General features: G+C 38.9%; 2 protein-coding genes across 2 annotated transcripts; one reads left to right on the forward strand and one right to left on the reverse strand.

Moving 5' to 3' along the window:
* Positions 1-1,884: 1,884 nt before the first annotated feature.
* On the reverse strand, positions 1,885-9,456 carry LOC139720849 (valacyclovir hydrolase-like). The gene is made up of 7 exons (XM_071632188.1): positions 9,328-9,456; positions 8,257-8,363; positions 7,366-7,532; positions 5,304-5,457; positions 4,671-4,819; positions 3,468-3,574; positions 1,885-2,706 (listed from the first exon to the last, which is right to left on the reverse strand). Exons 2-7 carry the CDS (start codon positions 8,351-8,353, stop codon positions 2,601-2,603), a joined length of 780 nt encoding a protein of 259 aa, XP_071488289.1. The 5' UTR covers positions 8,354-8,363; positions 9,328-9,456; the 3' UTR covers positions 1,885-2,600.
* Positions 9,457-9,856: 400 nt separating this feature from the next.
* Positions 9,857-20,609, forward strand: LOC139720860 (GEL complex subunit OPTI-like). Its single transcript, XM_071632197.1, has 4 exons — positions 9,857-9,981; positions 17,588-17,691; positions 18,544-18,673; positions 19,512-20,609. Exons 1-4 carry the CDS (start codon positions 9,865-9,867, stop codon positions 19,551-19,553), a joined length of 393 nt encoding a protein of 130 aa, XP_071488298.1. The 5' UTR covers positions 9,857-9,864; the 3' UTR covers positions 19,554-20,609.
* Positions 20,610-27,933: the final 7,324 nt, after the last annotated feature.

A 27,933-nucleotide genomic window follows, 5' to 3' on the forward strand; every position in this document is an offset into this window, starting at 1 on the left:
CATGCAGGAATATAGATTAAATTCTGTCTTTTCTTTGAATTGGAAGTAAATGAACAAGTATGCAATTGCGCAGCTCTAAGCACCTGAAATACACAAGAATTTCTTTGTGTAAGTTCAACTGCATATATTATTTCACTAGATATTTTATACTGACATTAGCAGGTGTATGACAGTCTTCCTAAAAATCTTACAGTGCAAACAGTATCATACTACACTGCACACCTTACATTTTTAAAGTGATCTTCTTGGTTTTTTTTTTCTTTCTTTTTTTTGTGTCTGCTTTTGTATGTGTGTGGTTTCTCATTCTGTGTGACCAGTCAGTTTTGTTAGTAAGTCAAAGTAGTTTCTCACATGCAAGTGGGGCCTAATGTGCTGTCACCATCTAGTCACACGTGTGTATCTTCTGCAGCAACCCATGGGAATTCCTTTTAATGACAATTTGTATAATGAGAGAATTTTGTTAGTCCCAGTTACAACTGTATCTTGTCACAATGGGTTTGCCTGTAGCAGGGATGCCAAGTTCAAAAAAATTTTATGAGTGAGATTTTCATGACTCGGCATCTCGGCATGCTACTGTGTGCACAAGCGAGGGTGTGGGAGGGGTTTTTCCTCCCTGTGGCCTCCCACTGGCACAGTAGGGAGCTTTTTCAATATTTAGCTCTTAATGGTGCGATCAGGTGCATACTTAAGTGACTATTTTTTACTTATTTTGAAAGACAAAAGGGAAATATACCTTCATTTGCAACTATCACTTTAATCTTTTGAGCTATGCTCATTATTATATAGGACCAAGTTGCAGACTGCGCCCGATGCGTGAGAGAAATGGGTGCCATGCGTGAGATCGTGAGATGGCCCCTAAATGCTTGAGTCTCACGCAGAATGCGTGAGTTTTGGTAGCTCTGCTGTAGGCCTACATTTATAAACATGTAGCTGCAGATGAATAAGTTTAAAAAGAATCGGTGGTCATGGAAATGAAAAAAAAAAGGAGACTCTACCTTATTAAACTCAATGATCTAAGTCTCAAGGCTCTCAAGACTTGATTTCACTTTGATGTGTCCGGAATTTTGTTATATCCGTGTTCGTTATAAGGGGAGTGTACCAATTGTGGATGCCTATTACGAAATGAGAAGATTGATAAAAATGTATGACTGCCTGTAACCATTCTTATATGAATGTGTATCCTTTATTTGTTTTAAAAATATACAGTATATGTTTACATATTTCTAATGTTAGGCGTTATGTTTTCATTCATCTGCAAACTCCTTTTTGCACCCATTGATAACATGAGTTGATGAAGTTGAAAAGTGTACAAATTTCAATATACAAATACAGGGTACGCATACAAAAAGTTGCAACCACTGGTAAAATGCAAGTACATGTGTACATTGTATTATCATCAAAGAAACAAACCGAGATAGACAACGTTTTGTTTCATTTTACTTTTATTCAAATTCAATTTGAAAATTCTTTACCATAAAAAGATATGTTGTGCAACAAATATAATACATACAGAATACTAAGTCTTCATCATATTGTAACAATATGAAGCTGAAGCGTTTGGTTGAAATCAATGCACAATGAACATAGAAATTAAGAATATGCTCAGAGGCTATACAGTAGACACAATATTATAAAGTAACAATAATAACACAATAAAAATAGTTCACATTAAATCACACACTCCTAGAGGAGATTGGTGACTACAGTTATATTTCATAAAGCAAGAGAGCAGGTGTAGTTATATCATTAATACAACACATTGTACATGTATATAGCAAGACGGGTGTCCCAAATCAAGTTGTGTGTAGATCACACTTAAATTGACTATGATAGGAGGAGCACTAAGCAATTAAAAAAAAAGTATTTCAATTTGGTGTAGTGTGGAGTATTCTTATATTTCAGCATTCTTTGGCTTTGGACACTGTATCACACATACAAAATGATACATGTATGTGTACATAACATGATACATGTATTTAAACATGACATACAGTGAAAACATAACTGAATATAGGGTACAATACACAATACAACATGAATATGGTGGTGATTGCCGGCAGTGGCAGTAAGTATGCAACCACAAAGACCACTTGGACCATGCCAAAAGGGCGCATTGTCTTCTCCAAACATGTGCATTCTTCAGTACCCCTCTAAGCACCAGCATGTCATAATACCATTAACAATGTATGCCAAGATGTTGCCAATGGGAATGACAGGCTTACTCTTACTTGTGTAGAAGTCTTCAACCTTTTCAGTGGCCAATGGCACAATGCACATACCCTACAAAATACTCTCTCAAGAGGTAGGTTAGATTTTATGTTGAAGCCAAAGATGTCGGGTATATCACAATACTTATCTGCCAAAGGAGAAGAGAGGGATATGCATGCACTTTGTGTATTGGGGTTTACTCATGAGAACCATGTCTCAAACACGGTACAGTGAAAGCCTATTATGTACAACAATACAAATAAAGTGATTCGAGTGATTGGAGATGCATTTGGCACTTGAGCAGGATGAGTCACCACATTAGTTCCCTTCATAGAATTAAATCAAGAGGATGTCCAGCTCTGTATGAAAGAACGTCCTCTAAAAAATGTTGATTACAGTTTGCTTTCTTCTGCCATGAGGAAATTCTCCACTTCCTGATTGAAATCGTCTGCAAATCTCAGGTGAATGTTGTGCTTGCCTTTGGGCCAACGAATAAGCCTTGATGGAGACAAAGAAAAAGAGAGGAGATGGATAATAAGATGATATTCTAGGCACATAATTACAATAAGTGCGGCTGCCTCAACTTAGAGAAGTTTCATGTCACCGTTAAATCATCATTTGTACCCCCGTTCAAGTTCACTGCACATGACGATAACCTTTATTCACAAGCAGTACCAAATTCATACAAGGAGAAAGACGACGATTTGCAAGTGTAACATATGAAAACTACATAGAAAATTCAGACAGGCTGCTTACAAGATTCGTGTTGTCTGAACAAAACTTCAATGATCATCAATGATAACTATATGTAGAATAGTATAAAACATACAGTTGTACAGAAGAACATGCAAAAATGTGTGGGAGATATTGATACATGTATACAGAAACACTCTCAACCATGAAATTATAAGTGAATGTAATAAACACTGGCCCAGTGTGAAAAAAAAAAAAAATATATATATATATATATATGTGATATGTTATCATCTGATCATGACAGTTGAGTATAAAACGTCATGTGAAATATTTTCAGTTACTTTTTTTCTCAATCATAATGAGTTCATGTGTATGTATATAGCAGAAAATAAAAATATTACTGTTTGGTTCAATTGTTAACACATTCATATTGATTGTAGAAATTTTTATTTGCATTATATGGAATCAGAAATAAAAAAAAAAATTACAGGAAAAACAAAAGTGTGTGTGCACGTGTGCTGTGGAAACAAGTCAAGTGAAGAACCAACAGATATTATGCACACCTGGATCCCTTGATTGCTGATGAGAGAAAGAGTGGATGTTCAGGCATCACCATGGGATCCAGGTCTCCGTGGAGGATGAGAGTCGGGCAAGAGATGCTCTTGGTCTCCTGTGCAAGAATGTGATTGATTGTGGGATGTTAATGGGATAGTATAGTTTTGGTTGGCACCTGGCTTCAGGGGGCATTTCATGAAGCATTTTGTCTGACAAATTGGTTGGACAAATTTGCTCTCAGCCAATCCGATTCAAGAATTTCAGTAGCATATAACAGTTTGTTGGAAAGATATCTGACCAAAACGCTTCATGAAATGCCCCCAGGTGCATAATTTATTTGGTGAGATAATAAAAAACCTCTTATGAAACATGAAAGAGCATGTAATTCCAAGAGGGATTCAATGTCTATTGAATGAAAATTGGTTTTGAAATGGCTGAGATATCCAAAACAAATGAAACTTACAAAAGGTGGGACCCATCTTTTATAGGAATCACATTGTTTTACTTTGTTTTTGGATATCTCAGCCATTTTAAGACCGATTTTTATCACATAAACTTTGAATTCCTCTTAGAATGTTACAATGTATGCTCTGTAACATTTTATAGGTGGTTTTTTTTTAATATCTCACAAAAAAAAATTAAAAACTCAATCCTCATCTCCGCTGATACTTTACTATCCTTTTAATTCACAGTGACAATGTATGACATTATGGAACACTGCACAGACCTGCATCAAAGTGGAATGTGGAATTAGCAAAAAAACAAAAAACATACCATAACTGTTTGCTGTGACAGAAGAAATCATTTGTATACATACTTGAGCAGGATTCAAAACTATGACCTCCCGATCATCGTACTGGCATCTTATCCAATAGACCACCGAACTTCAGCCCAACAAATTTACGTCAATGTAAGGCAACTCCTCAAGCAGTTGCAGTAAAAACAACTCGACACCAGAATTTCATAGATTTTAAGAATGATGCAGTACCCACTGCATGCCATAAGGATTAGAACCAGCACTGGCCGTCAGGAGGAAGCTCAATAAGTTTCCGCATATTCGGCGAGTATTGTACAATAAAAACTATTTTGCGGTTCGGATTCAAGCTCAAAGTGCCTAATGATATTTGTTTTCAGATTTTTATCCCCAAGAATCTCACAGCAGTGAGAAGTGGGTAATAAATCTGAAGAATGATTTGTATAAGAAACCTTACCTCAATGCATATGTCGCCACCGGGGTTGTTGAGGAACTGTTTCATCCTATCGCACCAGGCACTCCACAGCTTGGCAAAGTTTTCCTCACCATACACAGCTACCATGGGAGCTCGCATCCTCTCACTCCATTTACTGATGTCACGTGTGGCTGTTGGCGAGATGGACTGAAATGTACCTATTTCTTTTTCTGGCATATATAGATCTTTGTTGCTTGTTACTTCCAAAACAATAATTAAGTAGCCACTGAATGGAGCTATAATATGCATTAATTTGTGTTCACAATTAAGACTGCCTTCATAATAATTACTGCTTATATAAAACAAACACACACACACACAAATGGTTCTGGTACAGACAAGTAGGGCCATTGTAAAGGAAGAGAAGCATGTAAGAAACTGACTGCAATTTCGACCACGTTTAAAAGTGCTTGAAAGAAAATGATAGCAAACTTGTTCAGCTTTATGAATCAGTGACCCCTTCATGTCTGGAAAATCAATGCTTGTAGAAAAAAAACAAGTGAACTAGCTGGAATATTTCACTTTATTCACAATGAAATGACAGAAGAAAACTTATACTTTATTCAAACAAAACACTGGCTATGACACAATGATATGAAAGACAAACACACAAACCTTCAAAAAGCTCCACATCTTGCTCTGTGAAGTAGGCATTTGAGCCCCATATGACAAGCTTGTAGACATCAGCAGGATAGGTTCCAGCGAGAATCTGTGCAGTGATACCACCATCGCTCCAACCAAGGGGGCAAAACTTTGAAAAACCTAGAGCCTGAAGGTGTGAAATTACAATGAGAAAAACACCACAATGAAGCAAACAAACAAATTTCAGAACTAGAGAAGCGCTCTGAGAGTGCAGACCTCCACCAAGCATGCAGCCCATTTCTACCCGCACTGATCTTGTTCTTCCACAGAGATCAGTGATTTCCACCCATACGTACTGCATTTGTGTGCTGAAAGCCGCCCAATTTCCCAATATAGAAGCCTTTGTTACGTCATAAACCCTCAGCTGCAACGTGTGCCTCGCCCTGGCAGAAACTAGAGCACGCACTTTAGTGCGCGCATGCAAACCTCAAATACGCGCAGCCTGAACTCCCAAGTTCATTGACCCTACCTGCCAAAATATCAAAAATCCTTCATAAATTCCCCAAAAATTCTCGGATCACTGCCAAAAGTTAATCGTGTGTTACTTGTGTCATTCTAAGCCTTTTCTGCAAGTTTCATCTCAATCCGTTCACTACTTTTTGAGTTATTTTGCACACGGACAAACGAATGAACGAACGAACGAACGAACTAACTAACTAACAAACAAACCAACGGTAATGAAAACATAACCTCCCCCCTTGGCGGAGGTAACTAGACTTCAGTGTTTATCCACTGGTTGTGTCACAGATATCATACCTTTTTGTTTTCAATAAGTTGTTGATGGGGTTATACTGGAAGAAATGCCATGTAAACAAACTTCAAAATATGGTTTCAGAATCATAACAAGGCTCAACATTTGTAGAGGCTTGGTGGCCCAGGTCCCACACAAATAGATCATTCTCATATCAAAATATCAGACACAATACTAAATTGGTACACTCCAGGAGACAGCTGTCTTGAGCTAGTTTCTATGCTTTTGTCCATCAGTCCTGCCAATCCAAAACAAGTGATAATTTCTGTAACCCTGCATTCATACCAAAATTCTGTCACATTCTCACAAGCACATTTTGCTGCTGGGGCACCGCTAATACCGTACTAGGCTGTAAAGCATCATAGACTTTTTCAAATAAATATGATCTCTTCCTTTCTTTTGAGACAACCCCTATTATATCTATAAGGCAAGATCCATAAGCATCTTTCATTTAAACCAAAGAGTTGATTTGGTCATGTTTGATAAGTTTACCAATACAGTGATTACAGGTGCTACTTTCTGTCTCCTAGCACACAGGAGTTTCTACTTCAGATAGAGAAAGTTTGCTCCCCATAATTTTTTGTTTATTTTTGTTTATTTGTTGTTGTTTTTTTAATAGTTGGAACAATCAGGATTGTTTTTTCTGGAAACATTGCCCACTTTTTATAACAATTCATAGGATTCTGCAAATATCACTTCATCACTCAGTATCATTCTGGTTCCAAAAGTGGCCTTTTCCCTCACAATAGGATATGTCATGTACTACATCAGAAAAAGCAATGAGAGTGATGTAAAATAAATATATATTCTGCATGATCAATACAATTCAAATAGTGTAGTGTCATAATTGACCACTGGCAGTGAAGTTTTGCATTAACCCGTTGAGGACTGTTTGATTTTGCTACAACACGCATTTTCCATAGACACTTGCCCGAGTATACTCGGGACTCGTCCTCAACGGGTTAACAACACATCAAATGGTGTGTCCTTGTCAATTTTCGTGCCAATCCTGCTCCTGATTGGTACGATTCCAAGAATGATCTCAGCTATATATGCAGTGATAGTCAGTGTGGCCATGATGATACAAATATTGCAAAGGAATCAACATCATACCCAGTGGTGGATCCAGAGGGGGGCACACCGGGCGTGTGCCCCTCTTTAATTTTTGTTAAAACAAAAGAAATAACAAGAAAAAATGGGGGGGGGGGAGCGGTTGGTTGTGCCCCCCTTTAATTTTGTAAAGGTGCCTCCCTTATATGGAATTCCTGGATCCGCCCCTAATACCTTCATGAGGTCTCTCGCATCCTTAGCATCACGGTGGAAGAAGTCGGCGGGAAAGTCCCGTTCTGGCGGCCTGGACTTCCCATACCCTCTGGGGTCAAAGGCCACGATGGTGAAATGGTCTCTGTTGAGTTTCTCTAGCTGCGGTTGGAAGTCAGTCTTCGTTGAACCTGTAGAAGTGTTGAAGCAAGAACCTGCATCAGTTCATGTAATGTTGATGGTAATCCACATCTCTACACACATTCCTGATGCTACACATGTGCATGTCCGAAGTTTACAGTCAATACCCCGTATCTTATGGGATATTGCCAAACAATATATAAACAACAGCAATATAAAAATCACTGCTGGTTCTGTAAAAACTAACAAAGAAAAATAGAAAGAACCTGGTACACATTTGTGAAGAAAAGAATATGGCAACACTTTAATATATTGACCATAAACAACACATACAGCCATGCTACAAAACACAGCACATATAAAGGCACAAACAAAAGAAGTAAAAAAGAGAAAAACACTGAAAATCAATACCAAGATAGAACAGTCCAGGTCTGACTTTGTTGTCCAGATGAAAAGTGTACAAGGGAAAGATTTAATGGATAGAGACATTAGGATTGTATGATGGGGATGGGAGGAAAGTCAGGCCTGTCACGCCATTATCCTCAGACTATTACATTCAGGCAAAGTCAGAAACCATACTTTTTTCATTTTCAGTGGCAAAGCAGAAACCATACTTTTTTCATTTTCAGTGACAAAGCCATGTCATCTCTCAAGGACTTGCAAAAACAATTGACATTAAAGTAGTTTACAAGTTTGCAAACAGTGATGCTGCACTACCCCACTGCATAAATACTTTGTTGCTGGAGAGGGCATATAACAAACTTCAAATCATACCCAGTGCTCCAGGCATCAGTAGTATTGCAGTTGGACCACTACCAACTTTCTCGTAGTAAAGATCCACCCCATTGACACCTATCTTGCCTGATGCCATGCTGGATGAACTACACAAAAGAAAACAAATAAATAAACAAACAAACAGATAGTAAATAATAAGGCCTTATTCTTAGAGAAAAAGGAGACACTGCAATTTTTTTTTTTTACGAACATGATGTAACGAGTCTGATTGTACTTGTGTGTGTGTGTGTGTGTGTGTGTGTGTGTGTGTGTGTGTGTATGTACGCTGTGCACTTACTGCATAACATAGGGTCGCACTGTATGTGAGAGATGTTGTTCATCTTGTCTTTTAATCTTTTCTTTTAAGCTGGGACTTACAACTCTGTAAAAGACTTGTTCACATAATCAACATTCAGCCACCTCATATTTTTTTATATAAAAACTTCAAAGTAGTCTACACTGATCTGCCACACTTCTAATCATTACATCTGAATATCTGTAGAGTCTAGATATAAATAATTACAAAATGCATGATCCTCCTGTAATAAATATTCTTCGACTAAGTTCTCTTCTAGAACTTAAATTATCCCTTCCCACATCATCCTGCTATATGTCTCCTTCCACAGACATGCACTTCTCTAATTGACAGATTTCCAGATACTTCCAACAGAAATGTGCGCCAGATTGTTGAATTTCAGTTCTAAAAATGAAAAAAAAAAAAGCTCCCTCGAATATGGGAGGGGTATCTTAACACCCTTCCATATCTTGATTGGTCCCCTCTATAAACTTTAAATACACTTTGGGAAATGACAATCTCTGAATTTTCCACAAAAAGTGTGCTTCAGATTGCTTTATTTAGATTCTAAAAACGCAAAAGCTCCCCCATCCCTCCCCCCCCCCCCCCCTACACACACACACTGAAATTGAAAAACGGTCCGCGGCCCCTGCAGAGCCAGAGGGTAAATTCTATTGACAAAACTCAAGAAGGAACGCTTGCCCAGCTAGATGACGGGCAAGGCCTAGTAACAACATCTAAAGTGTTACTAGATCTATTATTTGCTTGAATCTTACTTTCGACCTTGTTGAATTATGAGCACCGACTGTTTTTGCTTGACATGTAATCGGTGGTTCAGTGCTGCGCTGATCAATCCCCTTCCTCTCGTCCACGGAGTTGACACCAGTTGCTTCAACTGAGAACGAAACATAGCGTTTCGCAGTTAATTGGACACCTGCAAATGATAAGACGCAACCAGATACACTTTCTGTTGTATCCGAATGTAGAAAGTGTGTTCGAAGGGTAAAGTTAAAGTTTGTACGAGTGCTTGTATGACCCTGTATGTGCAATGTTGACAAATGCTCATGGCCTGTCAGGACGCACAGTGCATGCGCAGGCAGCTGCAGATCCGACAGGTTCGTTGTCGAAAATCTCCAAAACATATTTCACTTTACAGGCACCATAGCATGCACATAACGAGCGAACGCGCGCGTGTACGTACAGTACGCCTGTTATTTTGATCGTAGGCTTCTACGTTACTTTTCTAACTTATCGCGAAAGAAAGATAACGTCGACACACGTACATACAACACGTGTGATTATATCAAGACAAAATGGCTACGAGAAGAAGAACAAATGCAGAAAATTCACAGGCGAGTGCTAGCGCATCACTTGGATTACCTTCTGTGTGGCAGAGAGCTTTCACCGTTAAATCACAGTGGCCCGAAAAGGTGAATATTTGATATACAAGCTTTCTGTAGTCCCACTCGTTACATAGCAAGTGTGCACAACTTGCCACAAGAGTATTCAGTAGCACTACCAGTGCCTCTCTAGCCTGACCAGACACTGTGCTGCGCACAGGGTCTGACATGTGTTAGTGTTTCAACGTTGTAAACGACCGTCACTATTGACGGCAAAATCACATAAAATACCTTTTATTTTGTATGATTTTAAGAGTAATATAATTGCAACACTTACCTGCATATTTTCCTGATTGTTGAGTTGAATTCGGCGTTTTGTTGGTATCCAGACCTTATTTTTTTATTGTTGAATTTTTCGGAGTAGATCTAACTCAGTTCGGGAAACCCACTCACAAGGGGGGCCCCTCCTTATAAGTAACCCGTCCCCCTTATAAGTAACCCCGTCCCCCTTATAAGTAACCCCCGGGGCACCCCTTATAAGGAGTCTCCACGCTTTTTTGCAATGCAACGCGAAAATGGAAGGACTGCGGCAATTCGCTTGATTATGTCCATAAAGCTTCACAAGTTTCCTAGTTACTCACGAAATTTGAGCAAAATCGGTTTGAGGCATCATATCTAAAATCATGGATTTAAATGCGATGTCAAACGACCCATGCGAATGCTGAAATGCGAGCGACTACTGGCGCGAGTGTCGCCAGGCGCGGCGGCGCGGCAATGCTTGAGTGCAGACGTGGCGACTGAGCATGTACTCAGTCGCCACGTCTGCACTCAAGCATTGCCGCGCCGCCGCGCCTGGCGACACTCACGCCAGTAATCGCTCGCATTTCAGCATTCGCATGGGTCGTTTGACATCGCATTTAAATCCATGATTTTAGATATGATGCCTCAAACCGATTTTGCTCAAATTTCGTGAGTAACTAGGAAACTTGTGAAGCTTTATGGACATAATCAAGCGAATTGCCGCAGTCCTTTCATTTTCGCGTTGCATTGCAAAAAAGCGTGGAGACTCCTTATAAGGGGTGCCCCGGGGGTTACTTATAAGGGGGACGGGGTTACTTATAAGGGGGACGGGTTACTTATAAGGAGGGGCCCCCCTTGTGAGTGGGTTTCCCGAACTGAACTAGATCGTGCGGTGGCATCTTTCCCTTCGAGAGCTTAAAAAAGATCAACAAACTACCACGCATGCGCATTCAGAAGTGGTTGCTTTTTACCTACGCCCGTGCGCCCGTGCGTTTCATGTGTTACGTAAAACTTGTAGTACTAGAGTAGATCTGCGCGTGCTGCACCGGCAATGATTTGACCTTTTTTAGTCGGGGTCATCCGACTATCTCATCACTTCCGCCCCGACTACCTACGTTGTAGTATACGAGAGTGAATGCCATTCATATAACACGCAGATGAGGAGTGAAGCAGTAAGGACGTTTACAGACCTGATTTCAGCCACAGATTTCGGTAAGTTTTTGACGTAATTAAACAAAAAATCGCATACCGATTATTGAATGATGGTCATAGATTACGATAATTCCTTATATTTTAGTTTTCCACGATTAATAAAGATATTCATGAAGGAAACAGTGAACAATAACAACGTCCGCGAAGGAATAGAGGTGCAGCGCTGTCGCGATTCGCGACAGCGGCTGCGTGTAGTTACCAGTGCCTCCAGACCATCTACATGCGATAGAACACTGAGTCTATATGTGTTGTGTGTACCGATGATCATACTGTCCTCTCTTGCAAGAGGCAAAATCACTCTGTCCCTCGGATAGGACATAAAATGGAGGGCTAATCACCCAATATCAGTCCGGGAAACCCGTTCATGAGGACCGCTCCTGCGTACGAGGACTGCCCCACCTCATGAGGACCGCCCCCATGCCTCATGAGGCCCCCCTATTCACTTCTATTCATCTCACATCTGACGTATAAATTGTCGCAACTTTGCACGGTGATTTTTTGTTACACACACATGTCCACTATCCATGATGAAAAGAAGAAAAAATCCTATCTGTTTTTTTTTTTTCAAAAATCGAGTTTTAATCAACCGATGCAGAGCGCCCATTAAAACATGTGTGTTTTAATGGGCGCTCTGCATCGGTTGATTAAAACTCTATTTTTGAAAAAAAAAAACAGGATTTTTTCTTCTTTTCATCATGGATAGTGGACATATGTGTGTAACAAAAAATCACTGTGCAAAGTTGCGACAATTTATACGTCAGATGTGAGATGAATAGAAGTGAATAGGGGGGCCTCATGAGGTGTTCCCCCCGGGCCCCATGAGGCATGGGGGCGGTCCTCATGAGGCGGGGGCGGTCCTCATGAGGCGGGGCAGTCCTCGTACGCGGGAGCGGTCCTCATGAGCGGGTTTCCCGGACTGATATGGAGGTCCTGTGACTGTGTGTGTGAGAGAGACTGAGACTACAAGAGTCACAACTCGGTCATGCATGTAAAACTGTAAGATCTCGGTTCATATCATTCATCCAGTCATCACAGTCAAAGAGCATCGCAGCGTGTAGGGTGTAACCCGGTGAAATTGCTGAAACTTACCCACACAAAAATAGAAGTCTAGTGCGTTTCAAGTAAGAAGAACACGGATAAATAAAATAAATGTCTCCACATAGACCCCTAAAAATAAATGTGCATCAAATGTGATATCTTGAACATTTTGTAAATCGCTGCTCCCAAAGGTAAACAGGACCTTTAACACATTGATGTTAACATGTCTTTACCATTCACTAGTCTAAAACCTACACATGCTTTATCAATGGAGAACAGGTGGTGGGTTCAAGTGATGAACTAGCACTGGCGCACAGTAAAAAATGTCACTTCCATTTGTCGCCAAGACTTCTGCGTGTAAGATACAAGTCAACAATCTGAGCCCATGGTGTGAATCTGCGGCATTTTCTGCTCTATAGTGGAATGAAATTAAGGTGAAACTGAAGAATATTTTCTAAGATACAACATATATCTCATCAAAAGGCGCTCAGTGAGTACTACTCAGTAGTACTACAACAGATGTAGTGGGTCCAACCATATGCAATTGTACTACACAGTAGCGCAACAATTACTACAAGAAATTGATTAGGCTCATCGTAGAGACAACAGCAGTAAGCAACATTATTCTGCCAAGAGTAGGCATATGGTGTCTGCAGTTCAGATAAAATGTTTCAAGAAATGTCATTTTGACTCCACTTTGTCACAAAACTTTACACATTTTTTAACCCAGTACATTGTACATTTTTTTTTTTTTTTTTTTTGGTGTGCGCCTGGTCTAGGTAGCCCCACTCAAATTGGGCTCTGTAATATTTCCTTTTGCAAAGTGTTTTATGTTGATTGTTTGGTACCTAATATGTAACACTTTATTTTTGTTGTCATCAGGGTTCTCCTAGACAATTTTGGTGCATCCTTGGTGTTAGATTTGCTATATTTTCCTTATACTTTATTTCAATGTCATTCTGCTACCCTGTGCCACCATTTTGTACATGGGTAAAGGTACCCATTCTGTATATTTTGCTTCAGTGGAGACTGATCCCTGTGTAGACAGACTCTTGTATTCAGTGTGTACTGACTCTTGTTCTTGAGCAACCATCAATGGAGGAGATTACCAAGCAGCTTGTCATCCATTCTTGTGAGCGGACACAAATTTCTGTGTAGACAGACTCTTGTATTCAGTGTGTACTGACTCTTGTACTTGATCGAGCAACCATCAATGGAGGTGATCACCAAGCAGCTTTTCATCCATTCTTGTGAGCTGACACAAATTCCTGTGTAGACAGACTCTTGTATTCAGTGTGTACTGACTCTTGTACTTGATCGAGCAACCATCAATGGAGGTGATCACCAAGCAGCTTTTCATCCATTCTTGTGAGCGGACACAAATTCCTGTGTAGACAGACTCTTGTATTCAGTGTGTACTGACTCTTGTACTTGAGCTATCATCAATGGAGGGGTTTTGCAGGTGGCTTTTCATCTTTTGTGCAGTTCTGTCACCATTCAATTCATCCGCAGAGGATCAGTTCATTCAGCCTCTGGACCTCTTCAAGTGCGTGAATACCACCAAACATGACTCGTGGAAGTACCATGGTCATCCAATTGCATACTACAGTAACCACCATGCATGTTTCCAGCTTTCTATCTTGTTGTGTGGGGACATACAGCTGAATCCTGGCCCGACTCAGCTAGACCATCACCAACGTGACAATGTAAGCCTACGTGTGCATCATGACTCTGATCCACCCCATCGTGTAAGATATGATGTTCGCGCACTAAACGATTTTAACATAGGTACCGACCAATTTCTTCACCAAGATGTCTGGCAAAGGGTCTGTGAGCTCGGCATCAGACGACGTCGTCGTACACATCGTGGTCGCAGAGCTCACAAACCACATATTTCATCTCTTGTTTCAACAGATTGTCAGACAAGAACTACAGTAAGTGACAAATCCTCTGTAACTCGTATTGGTGTTTGGAATGCTCGCTCCCTGAGCAACAAGTCTGCGTACATATGTGATTTAGTAGTTGATGCCAAGCTCGATATTCTCGTTATAACTGAGACTTGGTTAACTGGTACACAAAGAGACAATCTGATAATAGCGGATCTGAAGGTCTCTCTTCCAAACTTTGATTTTGTACACTGCCCTCGAACGAATTCCAGAGGTGGCGGCATCTGCTTGCTTGTCCGTTCATCTGCACGTACATGTATTTCCATAAATGACACTTTCACGTTCTCATCATTTGAACTCCTTGATGTCACAATCAACCTTTCTCACTCATCCGCTCTGAGAGTATATGGCATCTACAGACCACCTCCTTCTGCTAAGAACAATTTAACCAATAACTTATTTCTGTCAGAATTCCCTACACTTCTGGAATCAGTGGCAATCGATGACTATCGTTCCATTCTGCTTGGGGATTACAACATACATGTTGATGATTGCTCGGATAATTTGGCTGTATCTTTTCTAAGCACCATTAACTCTCTAGGATTTCAACAGCATGTTAAAGAGGCAACTCATAAAGCTGGACACACATTAGACCTAGTTCTAAGCAGAAAAGTTGACAACATTGTATCGAATGTTAATCTTGTCACATTTCTGCCCTCTGACCACTCCGCCATCATCACCACTCTCAACCTCAAAGGCCCAGTGAACCCCAAGAAGCAGACTACCTCCAGAAATCTACGGTCTATGGACCTCTGCTCCTTTAAAAATGACATTGCTGCATCACTTTTCCAGATCAGAGAGCCAGCGTGTCCCTCCGAGGCTGTCCTGCTGCTCAACTCTCATGTAACAAGACTTCTTGATAAGTACGCTCCGCTCAAGACTAGATCTGTAACAGTGCGGCCAAATAATCCCTGGTACACGACAGAAGTGAAGGAGGCTAAGAAGCGTAGACGCCGTGCAGAGCGCCGCATGATCAAGTCTGGTCTTTGCATTGACAGAGAGCTGTATCGGCAAGAGTGTGAGTCCTACTACAGCCACCTTGCCGACGCCAAGTCAAGGCACCTAAGAGAGGAGATTGCTGCTGCAGACACCAAACAACTTTTCAACATCATCAAAAGACTCACAATTGCACATCCAGATTCTTCTCTTCCTGACCATACTTCAAATCCTGCACTTGCCAATCAGTTTGCTGAGTTTTTCGACAACAAGATTAGTACCATTGCATCTTAATTCCCGGTGTCTCCTGAAATCTCTCTCTCTAATTCCTCTCGCATAAATATAAACACTGAGTGTGTATTTTCTGAGTTTGGTTTAATCACTGAGTCACAAATGAAACGTCTCATCAATTCTCTTCCGTCCAAGTCTTGTTCTCTTGATCCTCTCCCCACATGGCTACTAAAAGAGTGTCTAGATGAATTTCTTCCTGCAATAACTCACATTCTGAATCTCTCGTTGTCATCAGGCGTAGTTCCTAAGCACTTCAAAAGGTCGCTCATATTGCCCTTTCTAAAGAAACCCAGCTTAGACCGTAATGATTTGAATAATTTTCGCCCCATTGCTAATCTGTCTTTTCTTGGTAAAGTTCTTGAGAAAGTGGTTGCTCGCCAACTCAGAGATCATCTTGATGAACACCAGTTGTTTCCTAGTAATCAGTCTGCCTACAGGCACTTCCACTCCACCGAAACCGCCTTATTGAAGGTACTCAATGACCTCCTCTTAGCAGTAGACAAAGGCCATGAAGTTGCTCTTCTGCTTTTAGATTATTCTGCTGCGTTTGATACTATCAATCATGAAATTCTCCTTAACAGATTGGAGACTAATTTTGGTCTAACGGGAACAGTCTTGAGATGGATTGCATCTTACTTACACGACCGCCACCAGATGGTTACTGTGAACGGTGCATTTTCTCAGTCGTTCCCTCTTAGACATGGTGTCCCCCAGGGGTCTGTGGTTGGTCCTTTACTATTTCTTCTATACACAGCCCCTCTGTCTTCGGTAATCAACTCTCATAACGATATTTTACATGTTATGTATGCCGACGATACTCAAATCTACATAATCATACAACCAAATACCCAAGTCGAAGCACTCTGCAAACTTAGTAGATGTGTTGATGATATCAAGCAATGGTCTCACGATAATTATTTGAAATTGAATTGTGTTAAATCGGAATTTTTATATGTTCATTCTCAGTTCAGGCGGGGTAGCTCTCTAACAGAATTTTCCTTTGAAGATAGTACTATCCCCATCTCTCAGTCCGTCAGAGATCTCGGAGTTATTGTAGATAAGCATCTGAACTTTCAACAACATATTAAGAATTCATGTCGTTCTGCTGCTTGGGGTATTTGTAAAATTGGTAAAATACGTAAATTATTGGATCAGTCTTCCACGGAACGTCTCATTCACGCATTTGTTTCCTCTCATCTTGACTACTGCAATTCCCTTCTTGTTGGTCTCCCTGCTTCAAGTACTGCACCACTTCAAAGAATTCAAAATACAGCTGCTAGGCTTGTGACCCTTACAAAAAGATCTGACCACATTACTCCAGTTTTCCAATCCCTCCACTGGCTCCCCATCCATCAACGTATCACTTTTAAAATCCTCCTTATTGTTTACAAGATATGTAATAATCTTGCCCCATCTTATCTTAAAGATTTAATTTCCTTCTGCTCCTCCACTTCAACCCGTTCTCTTCGTTCTTCCTCCGCTCTCCAATTATCACGTGGTCCCCGCACCTGTACACGTTATGGTGATAGGGCCTTTTCAGTTATTTCCCCACTTCTTTGGAATGAACTCCCTTCTTATATTCGTAACGCTGAAAATGTTGATAGGTTTAAGTCATTGTTGAAAACTCATCTGTTTACACAACCTTAATTTTGCTGTTGTTGTTGTTGCTGTCGTTATCATAATATGTACATAATGCTGTATTTTGTTTTTACGTTATATATATTATTTTTTCCCCGATTTGATGCGCTTAGAAACATCAGTATTAAGCGCTATATAAATGTTATTCATTATCATTATCATTACAATCATTTTACTTTGATGCCAGGTTTTCATTTTTTCTACAGTCACAAATATCAACATCTGGAATTTCAAATGAAATAATCTGTTACAGTCTGTGACTTTAATAATAATGAGTTGAAAAGACTTTGTCAAATTGTACCACTTGTGTCATGCCTTTCTCCTTTTTTATGTAGGATGAATTCCTAGATGTCATCTACTGGATGCGGCAAGTAATTGCCATTGTATTTGGACTGATCTGGGGACTTGTACCTCTTCGTGGGTTTCTTGGTATTGCTCTGTAAGTACTGTATATATATACCATTGTATGGCAATTTTATTCTTCAAGCTTAATCAGAGAAGAATGATGGTTGACTGACTTGCTTTGCTGTGAGTTTGTTACCAAAACCAATAATTTTTTTTTTTGAAAATTCCATACTTTATTGTTACATTTTTCATTAGTTCACTTTGATAAAGTCAATCGGTAAATGTTGCTGAAAATGAAAATGAACTTTACAAATGTATGTGACATCAAGCTTTATAGATACTAATTGTTTCAAGAAAAACAACTGACATTTTTTTGTAAATAAAAATGTATTTCATATATTTGATGAGTAATTGCTCTCTCAAAGGCGTAATGAAAGAAGGTACAAATGTACATGTCTCTCCCCAGTAAATAAGCATCATAACACTATTTGAAAGACGAGATATATATCAATGGTTACCGTGTTGCTGTTTTGTGTCTGTTACACCAGAGCAAGGCAGTGCATGATGTTTCTTTTCTTTGAGTAAGAAACCAGTGCCAATGATGCTTACTTGTAATGTCATTATTTGCTTGCATAAAGTTCATTCAAATATCTAGCACATGATTCATCTCCATCTATGTACATGTATGCCAATCTTACACACATGCATCATTTTCCAAAGGTAATATATGACAGTACTATGGATGGCTCCAACAGTGTTAATGTAGAAATTAGAATTTGTATGATATTTAAGTGTATTTGTTCTAATAGAGTTTTACTTTGTCCTCATATGGTTTAAATCCAAGCTATTAATGTACATGTATATTTGATATTTGATTGCATTTAGTGCTGCTTAAAATTCTATTCTATTCTATTCTGTTCTATTCTATTCTATTCTCGTTTTTCAGATTCTGTGCACTAAATGCTGGCATTTTGTACATTTACTTCACCTCAATCCAACAAGTCGATGAGGATGAATTTGGAGGACCTTGGGAGCTGACAAAAGAAGGCTTTATGTCATCATTTGCATTATTTCTGGTACTGAATTTCTGCATTTTAACATGTTTACAAAGATCTTTCTGGATTACAAATTCTTTTTGTTGTTAGTCACATGTGTCGGCAAAGTGCAAGCACATGGCAGTAGACATATACCAAAAATGTTATTCTGCAGAACACAAGCAAATATCTCAGACCCTGTGCTGCAAGTACTTTGTATGTGGAAACTATTACATCTATGCATCTTGAAATTTCAATGATTATTCTTTATTGTTATTGTTGTCTTACTTGGAATACCCAAAATGAACAGCTAGTAGAATACCAGTAATACAAGTGTAGTACGATTTGTGTTGGATCTTTACTGCATTCACTGTGCGTTCACTGTGCAAGTAGTATTCTTAGATCAAGTCGCTATTGAATATTTCCGCAGTTGTTATTATTGTAACTATTATCATTATGTATAATTATTTCTTTGATCAAAATTTAGGTATCAATATCAATATCATCGCTTTAGTACTACTGCAACTTTATCAGTATCCATAAATATCTTTTCAAGTTCCTGTGCTATCAGTCTTTTTTTTTTTCATGTTCTCATAGCTTTTTTTTTTAATTTGTCTTTTCTTCTACTTAAAGAATGATTTGTCATTTATGTTTTTTCTGTTGTTTTGCATACATGTGCAAACAGTTTTTCATTGGACATGGTAATATCTGTGTTTCTGCTCTTACTGCCCATTTTTTTAATGGCAATATAAGTTTAGAGGCTTAAGTTTAGTAAGAGTCCTTGAAGAAATTCACAGTATCAATGAATTGTGTACAAGCTGTGCAGTGTCCATTTACCAGTATTTCTTCTTTCCTTGTTATTTTTTCTTGTTTCGTATAGGTTGTTTGGATCATTGTATATTCAGCAGTGTTCTTTGATTGACATCTTTAAAAAGTGGAGACAGGAAGAATGGCTTGTCATCGAGCATCAAGGGCATTTTTACCGTCCTCACTTCGATCTTGGCATTTGGCACAATGCCTCATCCACAGCACAGACTGTTATGAATGCTAGTTACATTACCTCTTCAGTTTCCAATGGATATCAACTGGCCTTTCCAGTTCAACCTGGGATGACACAACCTGCATTACAGAGCATTCAGAAAGCAGATTCCTTATTCTCCGTGTTGAATATGTCATGGCATTCTTGTCATAATTTGGTTACTTGAGTACTTTATAAGTGAAAACAGGAGCAACCCCTTTAGCACATCGGATTACTGCCCTCGTCAGGGCTACACTTATCATGCAAACTGAAGAAAAATAGATAGAAGAAATAGACTAATTATTAAGAAATAGGCCTCTAGAATGAGTGAATATAATTCGTTGCATAGTTATACCAACAGACAGTGTCTTGTGGGGAAATTTGAAAAGAAGACTAATCAGTAAATTTAAGTAAACTTTACATATCCATAAAAATGTGAGTCCAACCAGATGAAGAATGCATATAGTTGTGACCACTTGAACTCTTTCAGATAGACAATTTTTTTTTTCTGTTGGTGCCATTGAACAGCTGACTTGGTCATGCAGATATGACCACTTGCCTAGTTTTCCCCCTCAAAATTCCACACACACAAAAAATTAAAGTACTCATATTTTGTTAAGGCATGTGAAAGAATGACATGGTATGTCTTGCAACATATGTTATGGTAAACTAGAGTGTCATAGCCCTGTCTTTAAGGGGGTGATTAAGAATGTGCTTCCTTGCAGAAATTGCAAATTAATAGTATTCTGTATGACACGTGAGAGAATACTACTTCAACAATTTTACAGCAGTGTTACCAAAGACAACCATTTTTGTGTTGTCTGTAGGGCTGTGTGTCAATGACTCCAATACATTCAAATGGTCCAAGCTTTCTCATTGTATGACTCGTCCCAGTGACCAGGTGCTTCTTCATTTTGGCACTGAATTTCCAAAGGAATAAAAAGATTTTAAAAAAGAAAAAGAAAAAGGAAAAAAAAAAATTCTCCCTGCATGAAATCTCCATTCTGATTCACTTTTTCCTTGAAATGCCATGAATGGAGAATGTATGCATAATGAAAAAAAAAATATAAGAGAAAGAATGAACTTGGAATGAGCTAGAGACTTTACATCACTTTATAAAACCAACTGCTTGAATTGAAGATACTCGTACAATGTAGTATAGCATGCACATTCCATCAAATAATTTTTGGACCTTTTTGTTGCTGTTTCTCATACTTATATATTCTTTATTTTTCATATTTCACATTTGTCACATGTCACAATTCCATATTTCGGGATAAACGTTAATGCTGTGAAAATGGTGTCAATTCCTACATCGAGATTGTGTTTCTGTTTGATTGATGTTCATTTAAAGCAAGGGAGCTCATACCACATCAGAAAGATCATACCATAGCAGACGACGAGACAGGGTTCATTCCATGCCCTCATGACTTTTGTCACAAAGTTTTATGAGAAGGTTTTTGAATGACACCTATACAAGACTTGATTTTGTTAGTCATCACTGCCTCTGAAAGCCGTGACATATGTCCAGGTGTCACACGTAATTGCCACATTGTTCCTCTCATTTCATACATGGCTGGTCCATTGTCAGAAAAAGAAGATGAGCCATGTACATTTTATCCTGTGGAGGAGTTTGGCAAGTGTCAAGTTATGAGACTGAATTACATTGGATTTCTAGTTTTGAATATGTTAACTTGTGAATTTGCGGACCATTTTATGTAAAGTGTATCTTTGATGTGAATAATATAATTATGCATACATATGCAATAATTCTGATGTGTCAATGACAAAGGTTCCATGTACATGTACTGAAAGACAGTGAAGTGTTGACCAATTTGTTTCTTTATGGAGAAGATTTTGTGTCCTTATTTATGACACTTTGCATTTGATGAGATTACACAGCAAGACACGAGAATGTGGATAAATATGAAATTAAAACTGACGCCGCCGATGAATATAGAGGTACAGTGTATGAACTATTGCAGAATTCTTATCTCCCAGATAGAAATGGGGAATGATTTCCAAATTGTTAACATTTTTTTTTTTTTTGAAATTGCAGTGATTGCAAATACATTGTAGATCAAGTGATCATTGTTAATTTCATAAATCAAATACGTGGATACTCCATGTGAATATTTCTGTTGGGTCAAATGTTTATTTCTTCTGTTGCTCTGCTGGTACCTATACAATTGTAGTGACATGCCCCATACCTCAACCATTGCGATCTCACTGAATAATGTCGTTTACAGTTACAGTTGTTCATGGGTTGGGCAACCTCCAGGAAAATTCTGTATCATCACAGCAAACTCTGGTATGGAAATATTACACACAACTGCACACTTTACTGCATGCGAATTCAGGTAATCTTTGGACAATCTGTAGACCTGTGATGGGTATGGTCTTTGGAGAAAATTTGGCAGATTCAGGTCGAAATGTGACATGAAAGTGACCTGTCAAATTTTCCAGGATTGCAGTTATACTTTGGATGTACACTTTGAGCACTGCATTTTTCATTGGGATTTTGAGTAGAGACAATGTCGTTCGAATCCGTTTAGGAGTGTTTGATTTCTTTAGCTGTATGAGCTGGAGTGTGCCTTACTAATGGATTGGGATCTCTTGACAAAATTGCAGTTCTGTGGCAGAAAGGATATTTTGTGCGTACTTTCTGTAAAATGTTTAGATATTTGTCAACATCAATCACAGCACAGGTGTGCTCTACAGTGTTTGAAGTCCGTTTTGGTCTGTGCCCATGTTTGTCATTTCATATTTGTGACTACAGTTTATTGTGTTTGATGTCAGGGTAGAAAATGGACAAACTGTATTCCTTGGAGCCTGTCATTTAGTCATTTTGTGACATCTTTGAATAATGATACCATGGGCACTTCTTGAAGGAGTATCTCAAATTGTGTTTGCGTGTGTCAGTTTGTACTAACAGCATGACCGAAGATAACTGCCAAAAACTTCACCTGGCTTGCAATTTCTAATGGTGAATTAATCAGTACTTGTGCCATGCTAATTCTTCTGCATAATACGTGTATATCAAACATTGGTTCAGAAAAAAAAAACAAAAAAACCTGATGATTTCTGTTTTTCAGAGTTTGGCTATAAATGCATGAGTACATCGTGTCATACATGTTACTGTAAGTGTATGACCACTTTGAGGGAAAGAACGTCATGCTCCCCGGTCATGCTCTCAAAGTTGACTATAGTGTGGATGTGCATTTGCGATTAACTTGCGCCGTGCATTGTCTCATCTGGTGTTGCTACTTTTTTTATTACATTGTACAAACTACTTTGCTTCTCTGTTTCTCAGCATATTTTGTTTTATGGCTTTGCACAGCTGAGTTAGTTCGTATTTAACTCTGATTAATCAGTGTTGCTCCATGTACACGATGTAGACAACAGAATCATATGGGCTCGCTCCCCCACAGAGCATCCAGTGGTATAATGGATGCATAATCCAGTGTGAGCTGTTTTATCCATGGGTGAAGTAGATGAATATAAAGTAACAACTCTCCCAAAGAGAGAAAAGCATGGGGGGTTCAATGGTTTAGAATGTGCGATGAAACCAGGAAGGTAAAGCTACATAGTTTTGAGACGCGAAACTTTGAAAAAGCATTTTAGATGGATGACAGAAATCTATCTTTTGCAACTGATATTCAACATTGCCAAACTCAAGATATATACTACACGGACTATTACTTAATTTGCCGACCAGATGATCTGAAAACAAACAACACAAGCAACTTTATTTCATGCATGCATGGGCTTATTCTTCTCATGAGAGTTTGTGTAATGTACAACGTCACTGACTGTCTAACTACAGTTGTACGGCGCCATGATATGACCATATTCACGTGGATAAATCACCCACAATTCTTGTTTTCAAAGATATTCCTACTCTGTTCTCATGAGCTTATCTGTTGCTCTGTAAAGGAAAGAACTACCATTGTACAGCCACCATGCATCACCGTCCCTGTTCAGTTTTTATCGGTGCAATTTAAAAAAAAAAAGAACATGAAAAAGAAATCAGACTGTGTGCAGAGTTCACATGGTGGTTATGGTTGGAAACTTCATATTCAAAATTTTGTCATGTGTTCATTACCATAAAAGAAAAAAAATATTGTGATAGAAATTTTGTTTTAGTTCATTGCTATTCATTTACCTGAGCAGTTTGTAAATGATGGTGTGATGTGCGTATGTGTCGGGGACATTAAAGTTTATAATCATCAGTCATGTTAGTGTTGTACATGAGGTAATACATGTATATGATTATCATGAAAACTGTCACCCGTTTTGGACAAGGTGATGCTAATGTATTCGCTTGAAACTGAAGAAGTTATATCTCAGGTGAACATGGTGCTTAGTTTTATTGTATATTCATTCGTTTCAGTCCTAAATTTGTCCCACTCGAATAATTGTCACTGGATTCCTATTTCATGCATGTAATTGCACTTTGATTTGTTTGAATAACCTTGTAAGATGATTTTAGGCTTTCTGTTGACATTTACAATTTTGTCAAAAGTTTATAGAAAATTGCACTGAAAGTACTTATTGACAGTGCAACTGTATTTTTACAGAAGGGACGTGGGTATAACTCGCAGTGATGGAATATGATACAAGAAAAAAAAAATCAGGAGTCCGACACTGAAACAGAAACTGCAGAGGGCACATATTTCATAATACCATTTGTATAAGCAAGCAGTTGACATTTTTAACCATATATTTTTCCTTAATACAATGAACATAATACATGTACTAAGATGAATGACCTTAACATGGTCATCCAACCTTCATTAAGTTGGTGTGAGTGCATTAGGATAAGAACATGGAGAATAAGTTGATCATGGGCAATGGGCTGTTTTGTTTTCATTGTAGATCACATAGATAATACAATATACAGGTGTAGTTGCAAGGTTTGCACAGTTCCGTTTACACAAGATGCTGTCATGCATAATAACATTCATAGAGGATTGATAGACGTTTGAAAAATTGACATTAATTTTGTTCACTGTCTAGAAAAATGTGTCAGAGGACATTCTGAAAATGAAGGTGAAGAAGGAAGGTTACGAATATCATTAGGAAAATGATTCCATATACTAGTACACGGTATTTGGACTATCTGGATGTAAGAGAATGTGTAATGCGTGGATTATTAAAGTACACTAGATAATTTTGCCTTTTGTGTGAGTGGAGTGTGATTGAAGTATTCTGTTCACAGCAAAAGTTGAAGAGTAGAATTTACAGTCTCTTATTATGACGTCATATGATCACATAGAAGAAAAAAAAAAAAAAGCAAGTATCTTTGCGTGGTCATATGAAGCGTGATTGTGACGTCACAAGGAATCCAGTGTTTTAATAAACTCGCGCGCTAATTTCACACACCCAAAGAGATTTTACACCCCGCTAGCGCTCCGGATTCCCTCCGTAACCATGGACGCAACCAATGTGGACGCAACATTCAAACCATAAAGTGATGACTTGCAACATCCCGCACGTCATGATCAGCTGCTGAGAAACGATTTTTTGAAAAGAATGGATATCTTCGACAAACTACTAATGCGAGCCGTGAAAATTATTTTTTGGCAAAATTCTACAACCGTTTTGGAAGCTGCTAGGCTGTTTGCAGAAATTCGGTAAGTAAAGAAACTTGGACCTCATGATCAGTCAGTGGTTCATGTTGATGAATGATGGTTATTGTTCATTTTTATGTCCTATTCTTTCAGTTTCAGTTCAGTGTAGAAATAGTGACTCGCCACCCACTGCTGTTTAAACCTCCATGAAATCAAGAAAAGATCCACAGGATGTCGGAAATATTCGTCCCCACTGTATTTAGTTAAGCAATTCTATTTCTATATTTCACTTCTCTGCCCTTATTTTGACATCGAGTCATTCTGTGCAAACGCAGGTGTAGCTTCTTGTATTATAGAACAGTAAGTAGATCTACGATCTCAATAAGGAGCGTTGCCGCGGGGAGCTGAAACGAGGCCACGCAAGTTCGACGGCGATATTTTTGCACTGAAACTTCGAATCGAAAAGGGAACAACGGCATTTGATAGTGCTGGATTTTCGCAATCACGTAGGTCAAGTTTTTACGTGAATTTCAGTGTTAAATATTCTTATCAAGCAAATTAGCATTAGGCGGTCGATGAGTAGTAGGTCCAACCATCAACATAGGGCTATTTATAGGAATATACATTTGTACTTATACTTTGAGGGTTTCTGGTTAAAACTATAAATGGGCAGAGAGGACTCCTACTACAGTATTCAATGAGGGGAGCGAGGTTATCATACTAAAGGCCCTTGCTTTATCTTTGGGAATCTTTATCGAAGGGAATTTTCATTTTATTACCCACTTCGTCTCTGCATCTTTGTCTCCCGGAATCTGTCTTTGTAACTTGGACTCTTGGAGGCTGAACTTCCCGTCTCTCCTGGACCTCATCCCAGGATATCCACTGAGGACCAATGAGGCTGAGTATCTTCATCAGGTATCTATACGACAGCACGAGATGGAACCATACACGCTAATGAACATTCACGGCCAATTAGTTACATGATCATGTTGTTTCCGCTGATGAAATTCAGCCTAACTTTTGGTGCCGTATTCTGCATTGTGTGTCTAGCTAGTCAAGGTATGAAAACGTCTGAGTCTTATACAGCACAATAGCATACCCAGAAACAAGTTTACAAGAGAGAAAAAAAGGGGACATATATATACCAAGCAGTTTGTGACAGATTAAATTTCATCTGACGTTTACATGCAACTTTTCTTTTTTTTTCCACGCACTGTAAAAGCATGGAACAGCTTATTTCCATCTACTGTTTCCCTAATTGACCCCCCCCCCCTGCTCTTTTTAGGACCCTTCCTTCTCATCCTTTTTCTGAAAGTCCAACCTCTATGCAACCTCCAGTTAAAACTCTACAAGAGATGTTTGGGAGGTCTACTCATCCAAGATCCATGCAAGAATTTTGCGCTCTCTGACGTCACACGGTTAATGATAGTGAGACTCTTATAAAGCGCTCATTTCTACCTAAAAAAGATACTCAAGGCGCTATAGAACAGAGTACATATTGTGTCACGTTACAACAGTATCACAGAAAATAATAAAACAATAAACCAACAAACAATAGGCCTGTATACGTACACATACTATACATACAGGTATACAATATTGTCAATTTAAATTGAAAATATATGTCTTGAGATTCTTTTTGAAACCATCAATGGAAGATGCTTCTCTAAAGAGATTTTGGTAGGCCATTCCATAGTTTTGGGCCCATATATGAAAAAGCCCGATTCCCCCAATTATGCTTGATTGGAGGTAGAGATCTACCTGTAATTTTAGCAAGTTTGATGAACGGAGATTACGTGGTGGTTGGTGAAGATGAAGAGTATTTTGAAAGTAGACAGGGGCAAATTTGTGCAATGTACGGTAAACAAGAAGAAGAATCTTGAAGTTAATACGTTTTTCTACAGGAAGCCAGTGTAGGGACCGAAGTATTGGGGTAGTATGCACAGTTTTCTTCGTGAAAGTAAGTAGTCTAGCGGCACAATTCTGAAGACGTTGCAGTTTACCGAGTTCTTTTTGTGGAAGGCTGCAAAACAGAGAATTGCAGAAATCTAGACGAGACGAAATAAGAGCATGCATCAGTTTTTCTGCTGCTGATCTAGTTAAATATCTCCGAATTGAGCCCAGGTTACGCAAATGAAATCTTACAGATTGGGATACATATGAAATGTGGTCTTTGAATGTCAGATTTGCATCATAAACAACACCAAGATTACGAACTTTGTTCGAAGGCTTGATATTGCTTGATATTGTGCATTGACCCCTTTTTCTCACCGTTCCTCGATCGCAATGACAAACTGATCTCAAAGAAGTCGCGCGATGAGGCCTGACAAAAGGCTACGAGTACGACAAATTCGTTATGATTATAGTACAGTTATCGTTTACCACATCAAAGGAAAAAAGAGCAACAAAAACGACTGAAGCACTCGCACAGAAAAGATATGAAAAGAATCATTTATAACGTTGCAACGTTAGTTCTATATAGTTTTGTAGTTCGTGGCTTATTGTTGCTCACATGCACATAACTGCAGGCGTTTCTTTATATCCTTTGTAGATAGTTGTTTTAGTTTGCTGACCTTTTTTTTTCCGGGGGGGGGGGGGGGGGGGGGGGGGGAGTGATATATTCCACGAAGCACGATTCCCAGAGGTAGGGCAAACAGACAGTCATCGCACACATCAACAAAGTCCGTACAATGTGATGGAATGAAATCAAT

Source organism: Diadema antillarum, unplaced genomic scaffold (assembly GCF_040938485.1).
Source record: "Diadema antillarum isolate AM-2024a unplaced genomic scaffold, OU_Dant_1.0 scf00000012, whole genome shotgun sequence".
Lineage (NCBI taxonomy): Eukaryota > Metazoa > Echinodermata > Echinoidea > Diadematoida > Diadematidae > Diadema > Diadema antillarum.